This window comes from Moschus berezovskii, chromosome 15 (genome assembly GCF_049115385.1).
Source record: "Moschus berezovskii isolate FMDL1 chromosome 15, NW_MosBer_1.0, whole genome shotgun sequence".
Classification (NCBI taxonomy): Eukaryota; Metazoa; Chordata; class Mammalia; order Artiodactyla; family Moschidae; genus Moschus; species Moschus berezovskii.
In genome coordinates this window covers 36,701,306-36,723,901 of record NC_142474.1, presented here as the reverse complement: position 1 = coordinate 36,723,901, position 22,596 = coordinate 36,701,306, and the positions used below count along the sequence as shown (strand labels likewise).

The 22,596-nt window shown below is 40.9% G+C and overlaps 1 protein-coding gene across 1 annotated transcript; it reads right to left on the bottom strand.

The window, feature by feature from the left end:
- Positions 1–2,681: 2,681 nt before the first annotated feature.
- On the bottom strand, positions 2,682–9,945 carry LOC129554765 (galectin-1-like). Its single transcript, XM_088843659.1, has 4 exons — positions 9,791–9,945; positions 7,754–7,910; positions 4,741–4,758; positions 2,682–3,207 (listed from the first exon to the last, which is right to left on the bottom strand). The coding sequence occupies exons 1-4, from the start codon at positions 9,943–9,945 to the stop codon at positions 2,749–2,751; spliced, it is 789 nt and encodes a 262-aa protein (XP_088699785.1). The 3' UTR covers positions 2,682–2,748.
- Positions 9,946–22,596: the final 12,651 nt, after the last annotated feature.

Below are 22,596 nucleotides of genomic sequence, written 5' to 3'. Positions count from 1 at the left end.
TAAGTGATGCTGGGGAAACTGGACAGCTACATGTGAAAGAATGAACTTAGAATATTTCCTAACACCATATACAAAAACAAACTCAAAATGTGTTAAAGACCTAAATGTAAGGCTAGTTACTATAAAACTATTAGAGGAAAATAAAAGCAGAACTCTCTTTGACATAAATTGCAACAAGATTCAATTTGACCCACCTCCTAGAGTAATGAAAATAAAAACCAAAATTAAAAAAAAACTTGAACCTAATTAAACTTAAGGGCTTCCCCAGTGGTTCAGTGACAAAGAATCTGCCTGCCAATGCAGGCGGGGTGATGTGAGTTTGATCCCTAAGTTGGGAAGATCCCCTGGAGAAAGAAATAGCAACTCACTCCAGTATTCTTGTCTGGGAAATTCCATGCACAGAGGAGCCTGGCAGGCTACAGTTCATAAGGGTCGCAAAAAGAGTTGGACATGACTTAGTGACTAAACAACAACAATTAAACTAAAAAGCTTTTGCATAGCAAAGGAAACCATAAACAAGACAAATAGACAACCTTCAGAATGGGAGAAAATATTTGCAAACAAAGCAATGGATAAAGGATCAATCCACAAAATACACAAACAGTTCAAAATATACATGCAGCTCCAAAAGAAAAAAAAGGGCAGCAGACCTAAACAGACATTTCTCCAAAGAAGATATATAGATGGTCAACAAAACATGAAAAGATGCTCAAATCAACATTGCTCATTACTAAAGAAATGCAAATCAAAACTACAATGAGGTATCACCTCACATGGGTCAGAATGGCCATCATTAAAAAATCTACAAAAACAAATATATATATAGTCATATTTATAATATATTAATGCAGTATATTAACACCAGAGAGGATGTGGAGAAAGGGAACCCTCTTGCACTGTTTGTAGAAATGTAAATTGATACAGTCACCATGGAAAACAGTATGGAAGTTCCTTAGAAAACTAAAAGTAGAACTACCATATGACCCAGCATTCCCACTACTAGGCAGTACCCCAATGTTCATAGCAGTACTATTTACAACAGCTAGGACATGGAAGCCAGTGATGTCCATTGATGTCCTAGATGTCCATTGACAGATAAATGAATAAAGTTTTGGTACGCATACACAGTGGAATGTTGCTGCTGCTGCTAAGTCACTTCAGTTGTGTCCGACTCTGTGCGACCCCATAGACGGCAGCCCACCAGGCTCCCTGTCCATGGAATTCTCCAGGCAAGAACACTGGAGTGGGTTGCAACTTCCTTCTCCGCAGTGGAATGTTACTTAGCCATAAAAAGGAATGAATTTGAGTCAGTTCTAGTGAGGTGGATGAACCTAGAGCCTGTTATACAGAGTGAAGTAAGTCAGAGAGAGAAAAGTATCATATATTAATACATATATATGGAATCGAGAAAAATGGTACTGATGAAACTATTCTATTCCTGCCTTGCAGGGAAGGAATAAAAATGGAAACATAGAGAACAGACTTGTGGACACAGTTAGGGAAGGAGAGAGTGGGATAAATTGAGAGAGTAGGATTGAATCATACACATTACCATATGCAAAATAGGTAGTTAGGGAGCTCAACCCACTCTGCAACAACCTAGATGGGTGGGGAATGGGAGGGGGGGTTCAAGAGGGAAGGGCATCTATATACTGAGGACTGATTCACGTTGTTGTGTGGTAGAAAAAAACACAACACTAAACAGCAATTATCCTCCAGTTAAGAATTTATAAAATGAATAGGTGGCTGCTGACCCTGTATGACCTTCCACCTGTGGTGATTGACTGGTAAAGGAAAAATTAAGGGAAAACAGCACTTAGAGCTCATGTACCCTGGCTTCAGGAACAGATGTGCAGGACCAGAAACTGAGGCAACTTGGTGCACCAGGCTGCACCTCAACTCTCCCTTCAATGAACATTCTACCCCTAATCAAAAAGATCCCCATTCATTGTAAGGGCTAAAAATAAGATAAATGAGGAGGTCAACAACTACTTCAGGGTACTCTTCATTCGCAAGAATGTCCACACTCTCCTCCTTTGACTATGTAACTTTCACTTCTGCCCAAAATAAACTGTCTCTTTGTTTTATTTGCTCCTCATCTGCTATGTTTGTGTATATGTGTTTATTTTTTCTTGGTGTTTGTGTTCCTTGTCCAAATTCTTTTGAGCTTTGACTTCTGATAAAACTTTGCCAGTATCAATTTCAGGAGGAATTTCCAATTCCAGTTGGAATTTCCAATTTCATTGGAATTAGGGCATGCACAGTGGCGCATGGAGGTGGGTCTGAGACCTTGTCTATCTCACCACCTGTAGATAGTGGTGAAGATGCATTTGTGAGTAAATAAGTTAGTACCTTGATAAGTACTTTCTACTATGATTTCTTTCTACCCATAGAGTACTTACACCAAAAGTGTGGATTTTCCACTCCAAGCAATCCTCCAATTCTCTGTGGACACCAACTGGCTGTTCTACAATTTAATTCAGTTCTGACACTCTCTACCCAAAGTTAGAACAGACCTTACAGGTTAAGAGCTCAGTCTCATGAGACTACTTCCCAATTCAGATACCAATTACAAGCAGTGGGTCCAACGTAGCTACAGCTGGGTGGTTCTCACAAACCTCTCCATCAGTTGGATAATTTGCTATAGTGACTCATAGAACTTGGAAAACTTATTATTGCCATTTTTTTCCCCAAGGGGAGCAGAGGCAGCTGCCTTTATTGGGGGCCATGGGCTGGCTGGCCCATGTGTCACTCAAAGGCCACACACTTGATCTTGAAGTCACCACCTGCAGCCAGGTAGTTGATGGCCTCCAGGTTGAGGCGGTTGGGGAACTTGAATTCGTATCCATCAGGCAGCTTGATGGTTAGGTTTGTCTGGTTGAAGGAGACACAAACCTCCACGACACTTCCAGGCTGGAAGGGGAAGGCAGATTCCCGCTGCTCGGCTCCCCAGGCCCCAGCATCCTTGCTGTTACACACGATGGTGTTGATGTCCCCATGCGCGTCGAAACGAGGGTTGAAGTGGAGGCACAGATTGTTGTTGTCTTTGCCCAGGTTCAGCGAGAAGCCCTTGGCGACTGCGGCCACCTCGCCCCGCACTCTGAGGCACTCCCCAGGTTTGAGATTCAGGTTGCTGGCGACCAGACCACAAGCTATGATTAAAGAGGAGGATGTTCTTGGAACTTTGGCAGCAGCTGTCTGATGACTCTGCGGGAGAAATCTATTGCCAGTTTTGTATAAACGATATCATTAAGGATACAAATAAACAGCCAGATGGAGAGGTTTGGAAGGATCCTGAGTAAGTATAGGAGCTTCTGTAGAGTTTGGGGTCAACCACTCTTCTGGCATTCACCAAGCCAGAAGCGCTCTAAACTCTACCATTTAGAGTATGTAGAGAGGTTCCATTATGTAGGCATGGTTGATTAAATCACTGGCCACTGGTGATTAACTCAATCCTTAGCCCCCTCTCCTCCTTAAAGATTAGGGGTGGGGCTGAAAGTTCAGTCAATAAGCTGTGTCAGGCTCTTTACAACCCCATGGACTGCAGCATGCCAGGCTTCCCTATCCTTCACTATCTCATGGAGTTTGCTCAAACTCATGTCCATTGAATCAATGATGCCATCCAACCATCACATGCTCTGTCACTCCTTCTCCCCCTGCCCTCAGTCTTTCTCAGCCTCAGAGTCTTTTTCAATCAGTCAGCTCTATGCATGAGGTAGCCAAAATTTTGGAGCTTTGGCTTCAGCATGAGTCCTCCAATGAATATTCAGGGTTGATTTCCTTTAGACTTGACTGGTTTGATCTCCTTGCCATCCAAGGGACTCTTAAGAGTCTGTTCCAGCACCACAATTCAAAAGCATCACTTCTTTGGCACTCAGACTTCTTTATGGTCCAATTCCTGCATCCATACATAACTACTGGAAAAATAATAGCTTTGACTACATGGAGCTTTGTTGGCAAAGTGATGTGTTTGCTTTTTAATATGCTGCCTATGTTTGAAGCTATCTAGGGACCTATGAGAGGAGGGCATAACTATCCACTCCAGCATTCCTATCTCGAGAATCCCATGGATAGAGGAGCTTGTGGGCTACAGTCCCTAAAGTTGCCAAGAGTCAGCCACGACTGAAGCAACTTAGCATGCACGCATGCAGGAGCCTATGAAGAGTCACCTCACTGGCATAAGTTTAGGTGTGACTGAATGTGGCTTATTATGAATAATAAATAATAAAAGATACTCTACTCACCTCTATCACTCAGGAAATTCCAAGGGTTTTAGAAGATCTGTGTTTCTAAAAAGTCAGGGACAAAGATCATATATATACATATATAAAGATCATATATATATATACATATTATATCATAATATTATTTGCCAATTTCCAGGGTATAAATTCTTTTAACATGACCAGTTTCAAGATACCAACTTGATAACTCTGAACATGGAGTTAGGAAGAGACACACAGAAATGTCTCTTCTCAGCTGGCAGGGGCCATCTCTAGCACACCACTGAGTCTTAATCATATAAAGCCAAGTTTTGAGGAAGGAGGTGAGAACTAAACCTCTTCTGAGCTGAAAATGTGGTCTTGCATTCAATAACTTTCTGTTTTTCTATGTTGTAACATTTATGCCATTCTGTTTGTGTCATCAAAACAAAAAGCTGTGAAGCAAGCATGCCAAAGTCATAAGGGACATGGTTCCTGCCTTACTCAGTCCCTCTTTATAGTCACCTATCAAACTTACCTGATCCTCATAGCAACTCTGTAAGGAAAGGGAGAGAAATAATAATTAGTATTTTATTTTTTAATTTTTTTAAGATTTATTTGTTCATTTATTGACTGTGGTGGGTCTTTGTTGCTGTACTTGGGCTTTCTCTAGTTGCAGAGAGTGGGGACTACTCATTGGTGTGGTGTTCAGGCTTCTTATTGTGGTAGGTTCTCTTGTTGCAGGGCACAGGCTCTAGGCACTCACATTTCAGTAGTTGCAGCACATGGGCTCAGTAGTTATGGCGCAGGGACTTAGTTACTCCACAGCATGTGGGATCTTCCCAGACCAGGGACAAACCAGTGTCAAATTCCTAACCACTGGACCACCAGGGAAGCCCAATTAGAATTTTAGAGATGAGGAAACCAAAGCTTCCTGCCATCTTCCCAAGGTCACTCAGGTATAGGGGAGAACAGTGTCTTGAACCTGTCTCTTCTCCCAGTCCAAGCACTTGCATCTGTAACCCATTATTACTCCTCACTGGAGAGCAATTCTAGGGCAATGACAACGCTGGTTCCTAAACTTGGGTATCTCACGACTCTGTTCAAGTGCTTGCAGGCTACTTAACCCAGTGTCTGTTACCAAAATTGACGTTTGCAGCCTTTGGAGTCTCTTTGCTGTACTAGCCATACTCTGCCCAAAGAATGATTTTCTTTTTCTTATAGATCAGGTTCCGACTTCTTTTAGTAGTATATTTTCAGATGAAAGAATGGTATGACTCCAAGCTGCTGCTCCAACTGTGTAAATGCAGCAGAAGCTGAACATTAATTGAATTAAGGATCACAAAATATGAATTATTTTCTCCCAAGTGATGTACTTGAAATTCAGGTAAACAATGCTCATGTAACCAGTAGAGACTTATGGAAAACAAGCTGAGTTTCCATTAAGCAAATTTCATGGAGCCGAAGGAAAATTGTACACATTATTGCACTTTAAAAATAGGAACTGCAAGTTTTAAGAGAGCAAAGCACACATGCTGGAGCCTATGAAGAGTATAAAAAACATTTGATAATCACGGTGTAAGGCTTAATCACAAATTATTACATCTACATACTCACATCATGTACTTATGAAAATAATGAACTACTAGAGCAGAATTTAAGGTATTCTGCTTAAATGCTAAAGTACAATTAGCTAGTTTTATCTGCAACAGCTACCTGTGCTTAATTATCTCTTAATCAACCTGGTTTTCCCTGAGTTCCCAGAGGAAAGGACATTCAAATTTATCTTAAACTTATTTAAACAAAAATCATTCAAGGACATATACTTGGTACAAATGCTACTATCCAAAGCCATTTGGGTTTAATTCTGTTTAGTGATCTCCCTATTTAAAATATATGTATATATTTTAAAAGAGCCTGTTTTCCACATAATCAGAGAGAAAGTATTATATTGCTTTCTAAGATTTCAGTTAGTTCTCAAAAAGCCCCTTCTGACTTAATCCTTTATTTCTTTACAAAAAGGAGAAAAGTGTCACTTTGTAGCATGAACTCTGATATGAATAGAAATACTTATTGATAGAAAGATGTGGTTTCCGTGACAGACAAGCTGCTTTGCTCAGCAAATTTCCACAGGTTGCATCTCTGGGACTCAGCCCACAGCTAAGCAGGCAGCACCCCGTTTATTTCTGTATCCATGCCTGACCTATGACACAGATTTCTTTTAAAGAGATCTGAAGTAGGTAATTTTAACCCTATTCTCGAACTGACTTCATATTTCTTTTGTTTATCAAGGGGAAAGAAAGAATTCTAGAATTTGCAGACCAAAAAAAAGGCTATTACAAGAAAAAGTTGTCATGAAAATTAGCAATGAAGTAAGAAGATGGTATAAAGGAGATAAACTGCACAACAGCTGCTATTCCAATCAGTGTTTTGCTGATGAAAATCTTCTCAAGTTGTTTTATTGGAATAAAACCATATTCAGTTCAATTCAGTTCAGTCGCTCAGTCGTGTCCGACTCCTTGCGACCCCATGAATCACAGCACACCAGACCTCCCTGTCCATCACCAACTCCCGGAGTTCACTCAAACCCATGTCCATCGAGTCAGTGATGCCATCCAGCCATCTCATTCTCTGTCGTCTCCTTCTCCTCCCACCCTCAATCCTTCCCAGCATCAGAGTCTTTTCCAGTGAGTCAACTTGTCGCATGAGGTGGCCAAAGTATTGGAGTTTCAGCTTTAGCATCAGTCCTTCCAATGAACACCCAGGATTGATCTCCTTTAGAATGGACTGGTTGGATCTCCTTGCAGTCCAAGGGACTCTCAAGAGTCTTCTCCAGCACCACAGTTCAAAAGCATCAATTCTTCAGCGATCAGCTTTCTTCACAGTCCAACTCTCACATCCATACATGACCACTGGAAAAACCATAGCCTTGACTAGACGGACCTTTGTTGGCAAAGTAATGTCTCTGCTTTTTAATACACTATCCAGATTGGTCATAACCTTCTTTCCAAGGAGTAAGAGTCTTTTAATTTCCTAGCTGCAATCAGCATCTGCAGTGATTTTGGAGCCCAAAAAAATAAACTCTGACACTGTTTCCACTGTTTCCCCATCTATTTCCCATGAAGTGATGGGACCAGATGCCATGATCTTTGTTTTCTGAATGTTGGAAGTCCCAATTCTGTTTATAATCAAGATATACACAAAGTCAGTAGCATCTCAGGGGTTTTTCCTGAATATTTTTCTTTGTTGTTCTGGGGCTAAATATACTATAAAAGTTAAACATTCTCTATCTCAGCCTCCACACAGAAATTTGAGTTAAACACAAAAGAAAAGCAATTTCTGGTTTGGTCCTTGGTCTGTCCATTTTGCAGGGTCAGAGAAGGAAAGGATACTTTAGTGGCAAATTAGTAATATACCTTCCAACCTCCCGAAGAGAAAACCTCAAGTACACAAGAAAATTCTTCATGTTAGAAGGCAACCGAAACAGCGATTCCTCCTTAACCAGCCAACTATGTCATAAGGGAGAAGCTTCCACCTCCACCTGGGACAACTTCACCAGCTTCTGGGAATCCAAAGTGCTGATGGTCCTGGCCCAATAGAGAGCCCAGGGCATAGTGGGGACCCTGCTCCAGTTTGTGCCCAACACCTGTTCCTACCTGCCCCCTGCCCCCTTCTGAAGGTCCCAGCCCTCTGTTGCAGAGTTCTCCACTGAAGGGGAGAAAACAGGACACTTTCCTCTTTCATCAGCTCCCCACCCCTGATACACAGGATGACATTCAGCCCCTCAGAGAGTGCAGGTTCCACACAGAGCCATTGTGCACATTTTCTTACAGAAATTCCCTGGATTTCTCCTCTGGACTCTGTTCCAGGCCTCAGGGTTCTCTTCCAAACACCCTATTTTCTCTCCCAATGAAGAATCACCATCCCTCCCCACCTCTGCTACCCCCATTACAAGCAATGGGCTCACTGTCCTGCGAGCATAGCAACCAATATTATGGCACTGGCTTTTGAGGAAAGAAAATTTATTGCAAGGTCCACTGAAAGGACATGGGAGGCAGCTCCAGCTCAAATCTGTCTGCCCAGTCTGGGATTCAGTCAAGCTTTTACGAGTTAGGGCAGGCGGATTGGTGTGTGGAAGTGCTGGTCAGCAGGTTTTGATTGCAGGGCTTTGGGGTTTGGCCATGTACGGTGAGTAGACAGAGCAGTTTCAGCACCAGATCTTCCTTGAACAGTGGGCCCTCCACTTCTGAAAGGGCTCTGGGGTCCAGGTTCTGGTCACACTGGGGTCCTTTGGTCCCATGGGGGAGAACTTGGTTCCAGGTGTTATCTGAGGTCAGAATGTTCTTTCTGAATGCTTTGGCTGCATGTCTGTTCTGTTGTCTCTGAAGAACAACTCAGCATCTTGTTAGAAACAGGATCGGGCCAGTTTGGGCTGGTTCTGCAGTTACACCCTCATTTCTTCTCTCCTTTTCTAGCCAGGTGTGTGTTCTTGGTTATTTAACCATTTCATTATCAACGTGGTAGAACTTTAATATATGCTATTTTATTAATGCACAGACTGACAAGGAGCTAAGGTTAAGTCTCCAGGACTGCCCAGCCACAGCAGTCACTGGTCAAGACTGTCCCTGGCAGTCTTTGCTGTATGGGCTAATACTTTTATGACTTGCAAGAGCTCTGGACAATGAGGCCTGTGAGTAGACCCTTTTAGATCCAGGAAATGCAACTTTTCAGACATTGTGGGTGTCCTCTGAGCACAGCACCACCAGTCAGTGGAAAACGGGTGTTATGGACTGAATGCTTGTACTCCTCTTTGCAAATTCTGATGTTGAAATCAAATCTCTAATGCAATGGTATTTTGAGGTAGAGCCTTTGGGAGTTAATGAAGTCATGAGGGTGGAGCCTTCATGAATAAGATTGGTGCTCTTACCACACTGAGAGCTAGCTTGCCCTATTTCTGCTGTGTGAGGATTGAAAAGTCAGCAGTCTGCAAACTAGATGCCACCTCTCACCAGGAACTGAGGCTGCTGGCACCCTGACCTCAGACTTTCAGCTTCCAGAGTTGGGAGGAATAAATTACTCTTGTTTATAAGCCACCCAACTTATGGTATTTTGTCATAGCAGATGAAGTGGGTAAGTGCAAGGTAAACACTTTCTTCAAGACAACCCTATGAGCTGAACGTCATGCCCATTTTACAGATGGGAATTAAAGGCTCAGGGAAGTTAAGTAACCAGTTAAGACACAGAGCTAATATTTGAATCCCATCTCCTCAAGACTGTCCTCCACCATGCCACTTCCTTGTTTCACTTCAGGGGCCCGAAGGAAACAAGAACCCCCTGTGCAAATCACTGTCCCAGTCCCTGGGCTGGCCTCTGGTGCTGCCTACAAACCAAATGACCAAGTTCTTGGCTAGAGTACAGGGGTCCAGAGTTTGTTGCCACCCCTTGAACCATGAAGGAATGTGTCTGCCCTCCTGCTCAGAGCCCTGATCTCTCTCTCCAATGAGCTTGGGTGCCCAAGATTTTGAGGGGACAGCAAAGGAGGCTCTGTTTCAAGTTTACCTTGGGTGGGACTGTACCAGGATTCTTACCACCCCACAATTATCCTATACCCACCTCTCTGATAAGACACAAACTGACTTAAGATGCCGCTGTCAGCCTTGTCAGGCCTTGGCTGGTCCTTATGGAGCTGAGCCATCTGTTGGGCGTTTTGCCCAAGCTGCATCTCATTGTTGGCAGCCCGCATTTATCTGCAGCAGGCCTCTCTAATACAAGGGGAGGGTTTGCTGGAGGCCAAAGAAAGAATAGAAATTAGACTTGTGCCTCCTTTCCCTGATTTTCCAACATGCCTTTACAGAGTCCTCAATCTCTTGACACTTGCTGACTATCAAAGTGATTCCCTTTCCCCAAACTGTATTTAAAAGCATCAGATAAAAAGTTAGAGTAGTTTAAGGAACTTTGGACAGGGTCCCTGACAGCTCTGTGGGGAACAGGCCACCCACTGTGTGTGACCTGTGATTCTCAAGAGCAAGGCAAGCCAGGTTCTACTTGGTGGAACAAAGAGGTGGCATGTCTTGTTGAAGGTAAAAAGAGCCAAGGTTTAGAATGGACTTCATGAGACACTTATCCTCCTGTCTTGATACTCACCTGGCTCAGAATATGTATAGTGATATATTGGCCTGGAATAAAATAGATCAAGTGCTAAGAAAATTACTTCTCTTACCTGGATTGTCATCTATCTCTGGCCTTGCCAGGCCTGTCACCCCTGCTGGCTCATCCCCCATGTGACTATCCAGAAAATTATGAGGAAAGCACTTGACACTCCTAGTAGGGGAAGATGTCAGGGGGCCTCCTCAATCCTCTGAACCAGTGGCTTAGTGACCCCTGCCAACCATGCCCCATTCCATAGTCTTCTCTTCATCACAGCAGTCAACTGTCTGCTGTCAAAAGAAGGAAAATAATAGCAGAATGAACTTTATATCATATATCTTCTAGCATTTTCCCTCTGAACAAAGTGGAGGAAGAGTTGAGCCAGAGGAAGACTCAGAGGAGAGATGATGGAGATAACAATGAGATATGATATGAAGTCAGACCCAAGGAGATCCAGCACTGGCTACGTAAAGTGCCTCCTATACCCAATACTGAGGGATATATCCTGAAGGACCGAAACATGGAGCCCAGAGCTGAAGCCTTGGGGTTCCTTCCCAAGTCTCACTGTCACAGTTACAGGAGTAGGGTTCATGTTTCTTCTATAATTGCAGAATTCAAAGGACAATTCACAGGGTGCTTTCATCTTCCTCAGGTTTTTCTATGCTCTATTAAGTCTAGAAATTGTTCATTTTACCTTAAAAGGCATAATTAACATTTTAGAATTAAGTTCTTAAGCTTTTTAGGGCAAAAAGCTAATGATAGCATCATGTTCTGAAACTCACAGTCAAATGATGGAGAAGAGCATTTGCAAGACTGAATCTTTCTCTGTCAAAGATTGTATCTTGGGAGTGTGTGTTAGGATAAGTAGCTCCTTGGAAGTGTTATCATATCTTAATCTGAATTTTACTCCCTGTCCTCGTGGGAAAAAAGGTATTTCTCTCCAAATTCTTTTTATGAGAAGTCAGTGCCTCAGACATAATGTTCACTTTCACTGAAGAATGTCTTTTGATAAGTAGAAATAGTTTGTCAGGCAAAAACCTGATATTTTAAACCAATAACCAGTTTTAACACTATGTCAGATTCCAGTATGGAGAAAATTTTTACTGACATGGTAAGTTTTGGGGAATTTTTATGAGTTTTTTAAAATCACAAATCTATAGGATGTTCAATAGTCAAGTCTTCTCTTTTTCTGCCCAAAAAAACAGTTCTACAAATCAACTTGTCTAAAAACAAGTTATTCTTTTCAGCTGTTAATGTTGGTGGGCACAGCACAGGGTACAGGACTACGGTGCAGGATTCATATTTCCCAAAACAAACCTTTGTTCACGACTCAGTAATTGTCCAAACTTGGACAATACCTCAAACCTTACTTAATCACAGTTTCCTTATTTTAAAATGGGAATATTAACAGCACATTACTCACAGAGTTGTGAAGATGATTATTGCAATCTTCAAAAAATGTTATTAATTACTATTATGGTTTTCAAACTGACTAGATTATACTTGGAGAATGAAAAGTTTTTAAGTTAGTCAATTGTAAAACCTTCAGAAATTAAATTATGTGCGTGCTTGATCACTCAGTCATGTTTGATTCTTTGCAACCCTTTGGATGGTAGCCCACCAGGCTCTTCTGTCCACTGGTTTTCCCAGGCAAGAATACTGGAATGGATTGCCATTTCCTTCTCTATGGGATCTACACTGCAGGCAGATTCTTTACCCACTGAATCATCAGCTACCAATAAGGCAAACCAATGTTAGTAACAATTCTTCCTGTGTACTTCCATAGCTTTGGGTTTGCATCTAGTCCATAATACTTTTGGGTTTCCCAGGTGGCTCTAATGGTAAAGAATCTGCCCTCCAATGTAGGAGACACAAGAGATGCAGGTTCGATTTCTGGGTCAGGAAGAACACCTGGAGTAGGAAGTAGTAACCTGCTCCAGTATTCTTGCCTGGAAAATTCCATGGACACAATAGCCTGGTGGGGCTACAGTCCATGGGGCCACAGAGAGTCAGACACAACCAAGCACACATACACACATAAAACTTTTGCTTAATTGTTTTTAAACCAGTCTTTATTTTTCAGGAACGTTTTAGGCTTACAGAAAAATGGAGAAGATACTACAGAGAGTTCCCATATACCCTGTACTCAGTTTCCCCCTAGGGCTAACATCTTGCATTACAACGGTATGTTTCTTTTAGCTGAAGTCCTTGCTTTATTAAGATTTCTTTAGTAATGTCCTTTTCCTGTTCCACGATCCCATTCAGGACACATGACATTTAGTTACCATGTATCCTTAGGCTCCTCTTGACTGTGACAGTTTCTCAAGCGTTCCTTGTTTTTGATGACCCTGGCAGTTTTCAAGAGTGTTTTCTACTGGAATTTTCCTGGTGTTTCTCTCATAATTAGATTGGACTGATGGGTTTTATGAGGAAAAATATGAGAAAAAGCACCATTTTCAACACACCAGATAAAGGAAACATATCATCAATATGACCTTTCACTGTTGATGGTAACCTTGATCAAGTGACTGAGGCAATGTTCATCAGATTTCTCCACTGTAAAGTTACTCTCTCTGCTCCCTCTTCTTCTACACTGTGTTCTTTGGAAGGAAGTTACTCTGTGCGACCTACCCTTAAAAAATGGGGATTTATGCTCCCCTCTTTGAAGGCAAAGTATCTACATGAATTATGTGGAATTCTTCTGCATTCCTCTTCTCCCCCATTTGTTTATTAATTTGTTCAATAATTTATTCATATAAGCATGGACCTATGGATATTTATGTTACACTTTGGGTTATAATCCAATACTGCTTTATTTATGTTGTTGCTCACGTTCCCGCTTTGAATTGGGTTAGGGTTAGTTGGTTCCTATGAACCTTTAAAATGCTCCCACTGATTTTTTGTTGTCGTTCTTATCTTGTTTGTTTTTTTGGCACTTCCTTACATTCGGGTATCACAAGATGATCCAGAGTCATCTTTTATACTTCCTGCCCCAGTTCTATCAGTCATTTCTCCAAGAAATCCTATTTTCTTTATTGGAGAATGGCTGTAGAAACCAAGACCCAGGAGCTAGGAGTGTTAGTTGCTACTGGGTATCATTTATTTTACATATATATGTGTTTATATTATATTAACCTGCTTATATATACACATCGATATGTATTTCTACATGTGACCATCAGTACCCATATTAAGCTAAACATGAATTCATAGTTTTGAACCATTCTATCTGCCTAACACCCCTGCTTCCCTATAATTTTCACTCCAAAAGTGAGAAATCTAGCTCCCACTGTTTGCCATCCATTTTCTTAATTGTTCATTTCCAATATACGTGAATAGCAATATCAGAATTGTTAACCTTACACAGATTAGGAAGCGGCTTCCATGGTGGCTCAGTGGTAAAGAATCTGCTTGCCAATGAAGGAGATGTGGGTTCTATCCTTGGGTCAGGAAGATCCTATGGAGAGGGAAATGGCAACCCACTCCAGTATTCTCGCCTGGGAAATCCACTGGACAGAAGAGCCAGGCAGGCTACAGTCCATGTGCTCAGTCGCCCAGTCATGTCGGACTCTTTGTGACCCCAAGAACTGTAGCCCAACAGGCTCCTCTGTCCATGGGATTTTCCAGACAAGAGTACTGGAGTGGGTTGCCATTTCCTTCTCCAACAGTCCATGGAGCTGCCAAAGAACTGGATGCAACATAGAGACTAAACAACTCCCAGGAAACAGCTACCACAGGAGTACAGCGCTTGCACGCAGTTTCTTTCACTTTTAATGTTGCAAACTCTACTCATTTCCAGAGTTACTTAGGTCAGCATCTTTTCTCCCACATGCGTTAGTGAGGTTGGGTATTTTAAATTTTTAACCAATAAACAAATAATTGGAACTTTATCAATTATAAAGGAACTTCATATAATTAAACATATAGATACACAGTTTGCTTTCTTTGAAAAAAACAAGTTATAGGAAAAGATGAAATTTTTATATAATTTGAAGATCTAATATAAATTACCATAATTAAACTTTCCATAGGCCACATATTTTCTTAACCTATTTTTATCAAGGTTGTCCAGTACTGTTCCATGCAATCCAGCAACTGTTAGTTCACCTTGGCTTCTACCATCTGGGATAATTTTCTCCTACTATCACTATTTTTGATTCTCCATATTATTTTCTCCCAAGAATTAAATTTTAGGCAAGTAAACTATACTAATCCTTGACTCCAGGGTAGAACAATCTATATTAATTTATTAAACTCAAGCTCTCTCCTCCCTTTGTTTGTGTATGTATATCACTTTTTAAATTTACGAATTAAACTACACTTCTCCTACCTTGTCATCTCTATCTCCAGTTCTAGCTCTATAACCCACACTTATGCAAGTCCTATTGAACCCTAAATGGTAAAAGACTATTGTTTAAAACAAAATTATTTTGAGGATTTAGGACATATAGCAACAACAAGGTCAGACTTCAGGACTCTTACGCTCCTAGTAGCTTAAATAAATATATACATTAAATACATCAATTTAAAAGTATCATCTCTGTGGTTTCCTTGAGTAACTAGTATTTTGCCTGAAAATGCAGGAAACTTGAGGTTAAACAAAGATATTCTTGAAAATAACTCTTGCATTTCTAAAATGCTAGCTAGGCAAGAGGTGTGAAGTGACAGCTACCTGCGTCATTTAGGAAACAATTTCTGAGGCAATTTTAATGAAGTGGCAATTTTGCAAACAATGTAGAATTCAAAAACACTAAGGAGATGTTATACTCAAACATGATGATCACATAAAACAGCATCTGAAAAAAAAGAAAAAAAAAAAAAACAGCATCTGGCAGTTTCCCTTTGTAGGCCCCCTAAGCCAGCATTTCACTTAGAGAAGAAAAAGACCTTTTACAGCAATCCTCTTAAATGCTTTAATTTGACACTATCTGCAAATGATACTCTTGGTAAATCACATTTAATTGTAGCAGTCTGCTTGTGATTATTTAACTATTGCTTCTATTTCTCTCTAAGCTCACAAAGACTCCATGGAAAAGAAAATATCCCTTAATTGAAGTGCTTCCATACTTAATAACTTTTTGCCCATCTAGGTCAATAATTTTGACATATGCTAAAGCAGTATCAGTCATATTATAAGGTCAAGGAAAATTAAAAATTACAATTTAGTCCTAAAAACTCAGCATTTATTTGCCTGTGTTTTTATTCAGGCTTCCTTGAGAGTCTAAACCTTGTCTGAGCTGCTCTGTGTCCACAGCATCTGTTTCTCCACCTCATTAATGTTTGAGTAATGAATTCACAGACTGTCTACCAGCCATAAGTCTCCGGGCTAGGGGCTGGGGATACAGACAGAGAAGACAGACCCTTCCCTCCCAGGAGGTTGAGGAAAAGGAAGATGTGAATCAGTGATCATATGACAGAGAAACCAGGCTACAGAGGCATTTGTTTACTGAGAACTTTGTGCTGGATAATGGCTTGTCTTCCATGGTCATCCCCACTCTTTCTCACAGCAACTCCATGATACAAGGAGAGAGGAAGAGACTAAGGTTCAGAGGAATTAATGAATTTGCTCAAGTTTTCCACCTAGCTGCTGGTTGAGTTGGGATTGAAAGTTCCATCTCTCCAGGCCATGCCAGAGGTTGTCATGAGAGGTGCAGAGGTGAGAGTGGAACTCTGTGAATGGAGGTGGGAGAGAAGTTGGTAAGGCACCTTAGAAATAATGACAAATCAAAAGAGTTTATTTATAGTGGAAGGAATCTTCAAAGTTACCTGAATCAACTTTGTTGATTCACAAGACTGGGTAGAGGGTCATTCAGACCCTCCCTGAACACCTCCAGGAAGACAGAGCTTATCCCTTCATGGGACTGGTAGCCCCTGACAAATTCTGACCACATCATCTGCTGCACTAAGAAATCACTAATCAATATTGATTTATAAAGTAAAAGTAGGAAGAGCAGAGTTGCCAGCATGTGTAAATATATAAAACTCAACAAAGGCACAGAGAAATAAGATATTGTGGGTGATACTACTCAAAACCTTACACCATGATGAGTTGGCAGGGTCAGAATAAAGAACTTTTATGGACACCTGCCTGGAAGAAAACAGTGGATGTTGGAATTAGTGTTGAAAAGAAAAGAAAAGAAAAGGGATACTAGAAATGATGTCAAATTGAAGTTTTAAGTTAGCTTGTTGAGAAAAAAGTGCCACCTGGCCTGTAAAATTCAGGGCACCAATATCATGAGAGTAAGATAAAAATGGAATTTGACAAAATACATTTGGGAAGAGGGATGTAAGGAAGGGCCACCCACCCCAATGTGGGCAAGCAGGCTAGGACTCACTTTCTACTCTCCTGGTTCTTAATTTCCTCATCAGTATAGTGAGTAACTTGTTGAAGATCTTGCTACTATCTTATCAGTTCAGTTCAGTCACTCAGTCATGTCTGACTCTGCAATCCCATGGACTATAGCACACAGGCTTCCCTGTCCATCACCAACTCACAGAGTTTGCTCAGACTCATGTTCGTTGAGTTGGTGATGCCATCCAACCATCTTATCTTCTGTTGTTCCCTTCTCCTCTTGCTTTCAATCTTTCCCAGCATCAGGATCTTTTCCAATGAATCAATTCCTTGCATCAGGTGGCCAAAGTATCAGAGCTTCAGCTTCAGCATTAGTCCTTCCAATGAATATGAAGGACTGATTTCCTTTAGGATTGACTGGTTTGATCTCCTCTCAAGAATCTTCTCCAACACCACAATTCAAAAGCATCACTTCTCTGGTGCTCAGCTTTCTTTATGGTTCAACTTTCACATCTATACATGACTACTGGAAAAACATAGTGAACTTTAATTTTACTTTATATTATTTAGAGCAAAAATTACCATTTTTTCCCTAAATCTGATACAGCTGTTTCAATTTTCACCCTCCTGGATGGAGGAACATTTCCTTTAGTCCTGTTTTCTAGGAGTCTCTGGGTGTCATTAGAAGATCCAGAAAAGGATGCTTCTTCAAAACATTTTGCTATCTTTCATATACCCATGGTTTAGGCCACCTTGAAGAGGCAACTTGGCCATTCTTTAACTAGGGTTAGGGATAGGATTTTTGAGATAAATGAGAATCTGGGCTCTACGAGTCCCTGGCTACCCTATCTGAGGGTCCAGCTGGCTACCCACTGCAAATAGAGGGACAAGAAGAAGGCTTTGCACTCTGCCATTCCCAGAGCTCAGTCCCAGCAATGGAAGCCTCTTTCATTAGGCCCATTTATACCCTTCCTGGACTTCCTTGGTGGTCCAGTGGCTAAGACTCATGCTCCCAAAGCAGGGGGCCTGGGTTTAGCCCCTAGTCAGGGAACAAGATCTTACATGTTACAACTAAGATCTGGTGCAGCCAAATAAATACTAATTTACTATTTACTAATAAATAAATAAAAATAAATACACACCTCCCAGCTTTTGATTTCTCCCTTCACATCATACACTGAATCCATTGCCTTCATAAATCCTTAGTTTTTCCATCACATGAGCCACGGGTAAAGGATGACTTCTGGGCAGCTAAAATTTTCAGCTTTTGTTTATCTTTGGCTGAATATTGGACATGGCATTTGTAAAATATCTGTTGAAATAATTTGATGTCAAAAATAATGTTACTTTCCTCTGAAAAGGATTTGATTTCCCTTTGCAAAGGACCTTGGGGAACTAGCAATCAAAGTTCACATTAATTCACATTAATTCAAATGCAGGGCTCTTTACAAGGCAACTGAATTTTGCAGTTAGGAGTTTATGATCTGAGCCACAATCAGCTCATTCCCTTGTTTTTGCTGACTGTATAGAGCTTCTCCATCTTTGGCTGCAAAAATATAATCAATCTGATATTGGTATTGACCATCTGGCAATATGTCTATGTGTAGAGTCTTCTCTCGTGTTGTTGGAAAAGGGTGTTTGCAATGACCAGTGCCTTCTTTTGGCAAAACTCTGTTAGCCTTTGCCCTGGTTCATTTTGTACTCCAAAGCCAAATTTATCTGTTACTCCAGGAATCTCTTGACTTCCTACTTTGGCATTCCAGTGCCCTATAAAGAAAAGGACATCTTTTTGTGGTAGTAGTTCTAGAAGGTCTTGTAGGTCTTCACAGAACCATTCAACTCCAGCTTCTTCAGCATTACTGGTTGAGGAATAGACTTGGATTACTGTGATATTGAATGGTTTGCCTTGGAAACAGAGATCATTCTCTTGTTTTTGAGACTGCCCCCAAATACTGCATTTTGGACTGTTTTGTTGACTATGAGTGCTACTCCATTTCTTCTAACGGATTATTGCCCACAGCAGTAGATACAATGGTCATCTAAATTAAATTCGCCTGTTCTGGTCCATTTTAGTTCACTGATTCCTAAAATTCACTCTTGCCACCTCCTGTTTGACCACTTCCAATTGTAAGCTTACAGTGAAAGATGTCAGATCCATGATCTCTGAAGATTTAGCTTCAGAACCAGGAACCAGGCTTGATCACTCAAGAGCTTTTGTGTAGCAGAGTTTTATTAAAGTGAAAAAGGGACAAAGAAAGTTTCTGTCATAGACATCAGAAGGGGGACGGAGAGTGCCCCACTAATTAGTCTTTAGCAAGGGAATTATATATTTTTAAAATTAGCTATTACAATAAATAAAAAAAAGTCTCAAGATTGTAAAAAATTTACCAGACCCACTCCCACAACTTACATTTTAGGAAAACAGGATTAGAACTTAACAATAGAAAGATCCTACCAGACCCACTCCCATAATAATCATTCTAAGATATCAGAATTAGTCAGAAGGTTTTCAGGAGGGAGAAACTGTCCTCAAGCAGGATAAATTGTTGTTATATAATCCCTGGTACAGAGTTTAAACTGAGTTGTTTCTTGTGTAAACATCAGTTCTGGGCTTAAGGGAAAAAACAACAATGTTATATGTGATTAAGACTAGTTCAGTTCAGTTCAGTTCAGTTGCTCAGTTGTGTCCGACTCTTTGTGATCCCATGAATCATAGCACGCCAGGCCTCCCTGTCCATCACCAACTCCCAGAGTTCACTCAAACTCATGTCCATAGAGTTGGCGATGCCATCCAGCCATCTCATTCTCGATCATCCCCTTTTCCTCCTGCCCCCAATCCCTCCCAGTATCAGACTCTTTACCAATGAGTCAACTCTTCGCATGAGGTGGCCAAAGTATTGGAGTTTCAGCTTTAGCATCAGTCCTTCCAATGAACACCCAGGATTGATCTCCCTTAGAATGAACTGGTTGGATCTCCTTGCAGTACAAGGGGCTCTCAAGAGCCTTCTCCAACACCACAGTTCAAAAGCATCAATTCTTCGGTGATCAGCTTTCTTCACAGTTCAACTCTCACATCCATACATGACCACTGGAAAAACCATAGCCTTGACTAGACGGACCTTAGTTGGCAAAGTAACGTCTCTGCTTTTTAATATGCTATCTAGCCTGGTCATAACTTTCCTTCTAAGGAGCAAGCATCTTTTAATTTCATTTCTGCAATCAACATCTGCAGTGATTTTGGAGCCCCAAAAAATAAAGTCTGACACTGTTTCCACTGTTTCTCCATCTATTTCCCATGAAGTGATGGGACCAGATGCCATGATCTTAGTTTTCTGAATGTTGAGCTTTAAGCCAAATTTTTCACTATCCTCTTTCACTTTCATCAAGAGGCTTTTTAGTTCCTCTTCACTTTCTGCCATAAGAGTGGTGTCATCTGCATATCTGAGGTTATTGCGGTTTCTCCGGGCAATCTTGATTCCAGCTTGTGCTTCTTCCAGCCCATTCTGTGATCTATCTTCTTACTTTTGTTGTGTTGTCCTTTGAAGTACAAAATTTTTAATTTTGATGAAGTCCATAATTTTTTAGTCACTTGTGTTTTCAGCATCATAGCTAAGAAATCATAGCCTATTCCAAGGACTCCAAGCTTTACTCCTATGTCTTCTTCTAAAAGTTTTATCGTTTAGCTCCTACACTTAAGTCTTTGATCCATTTTGAATTAATTCACACAAATGGTATGGGATAGGGGTTCAACTTTATATTTTGCTTGTGACTATCCATTTGTCCCAGAACCATTGGTTGAAAATACTTCTGTTCCCTATGTAGTTGTTTTGGCATCTTTCTCAAAAACCAATTTACCATAATTTCCAAGTGATTACGAAGACCCCTTTCTGATGCTGGGTCTCTTCACAAGCGACTGTGTAATTTTAAGGTCATACATATTTTAGTGTTTTTACTTTAATAATTCTGATTCATTTCATATATTTCTTCAATCACTTAACAAATATTTACTGAGTACTGACTATGTACCTTACACTGTTCTAGACCCCCAAAGAACAGTTTTGAAAAGGCAGATGAAGTCCCTGTCTCCTGGAACTTCCATTTTAAGAGGAATGAGTAAACAGCAATAAATATAGTGACAGTGGGTGGTGAACATTGCTATGACTAAAACATTTCAGTCATATCCAACTCTTTTCAACTTCAACCTGTGGGTCGCCAGGCTCCTCTGTCCATGGAGTTCTCCAGGCAAGAATTCTGGAGTGGGTTGCCATTTCCTTCTCCAGGGATCTTCCCAACCAAACGGATTGAAACTGAATCTCTCATATCTCCTGCATTGGCAGGTGAGTTCTTTACCACTAGTGACACATGGGAAGCTTAAAAAACATTTTGATAAAGGAGGAAGTGGAGACTTATTTTTATGACTAGCCTACCTGTTACTGTCAGCTGGATGAAAAATGAAGGGTTAATTTTAATGCAAAAATTCATGTATTTGCTGGGAAGTAGAATAGAAGGAATTCATTTACACTGGATCCGGTACTGATCTCAGAGAAGCAGCAGTGAGCAGTCCTGAAGAGAGATCTTAATTTCCTGCCCAGGAATTAAACCTGTGTAGCCTGGATGAAAACCAGGAATCTTAGCCATCAAACAACCAGGGATTAGAGGCTGGCTCTTTCCCCTGTTTGAAAGCAAGGATATTTCAAGGAGGCAAAAACTATAAAAATAGGTACAAGGTTTATTGTTAGAGACACAGCATAACATGTGGGGAGAGCACATAGAGAAACAGTTCATTCAGTGAAGACAGAAACAAGGCAGAAATACACAATCAGGAGTGTGGGCATCCTGAATGAGGAGCATGGTGAAGAGGTGATTTAAATCACTTACATAGGACAGTCCTTCCAGGTCTTTGTTTACATTTGGCCAATTATCCTGTTTCTTTTTTCACACTTGATTTGTTCTCAGACCCTCCCCAAAGATGCATGTACAACTTTTTGCTAAGATGGATTCCACTGCAGAGGCCTGTGGGGATATATCCACACTTGTTATATAGTGGGGGCCCCTCCCTTTTCCACCTCCAAGAAGCTTGCCTGTGTATATGCAGACAGGGAAACTTTCCTTAATCTCTAGAGTGGGCACCTTATCTCTCTACTTTAGCAGAACTCAGTTTTTACTGCCAGCTTTGTCCTTGGAGTGCCTAGATAAGAACAAAGCTTCAATTTTACTCCACGACAAACACCAGCTGTCCAGTCCAGTGGCCCATCTATCTTCTACCTCAATACAACCACTTTGGAAAAGAGTTTGGCTTTTTATCCAATAAAGTTGAATGTGAACTTTGGACCTACAGTTCCACGACTAGATAAAATTTGGCATGTGTGTCCCAGAAGACAAGTAAATCTTGTTCAAAGAAGCAAAAAGGAAAACAATCCAAGTGTACATTAACATAATGGAGAAATAAATTATGGTAGAGACATTGCATGTGGTAGAGGCATTGCATACATGAAATACTTCACAGAGCAGAAATGTACAAATCACCTGTCTATAACACTAGATGCAGGAAAGTCACACACATGGTGAGTTAGAAGACCAAGCAAAGAACTGAGATCAAACTACCAAGAAAGGCAATCAATTGAGAACCATAAAATTCCAGATAGTGGTTTCCAAGGATGTGACTCATGGTGGATGCATGGAGCCTGCAGAATTAACGTGAAGTCTGTTGAAGAGCTCAATTTGAAATCTGAGCTATTTCAAATCCAAAAAGATGCTGTGAAAGTGCTGCACTCAATATGTCAGCAAATTTGGAAAACTCAACAGTGGCCACAGGACTGGAAAGGTCAGTCTTCATTCCAATCCCAAGAAAGGCAATGCCAAAGAATGCTCAAACTACTGCACAATTGCACTCATCTCACACGCTAGTAAAGTCATGCTCAAAATTCTCCAAGCCAGGCTTCAGCAGTATGTGAA

Coding starts and splice junctions, on each gene's coding strand:
- LOC129554765 (XM_088843659.1), bottom strand. CDS start 9,945: ATGCGGGCTGCCAACAATGAGATGCAGCTTGGGCAAAACGCCCAACAG. Junction 7,911..9,790: donor TATAGGATAATTGTGGGGTG/GTAAGAATCCTG, acceptor TCTCCCCTTCAG/TGGAGAACTCTGCAACAGAG.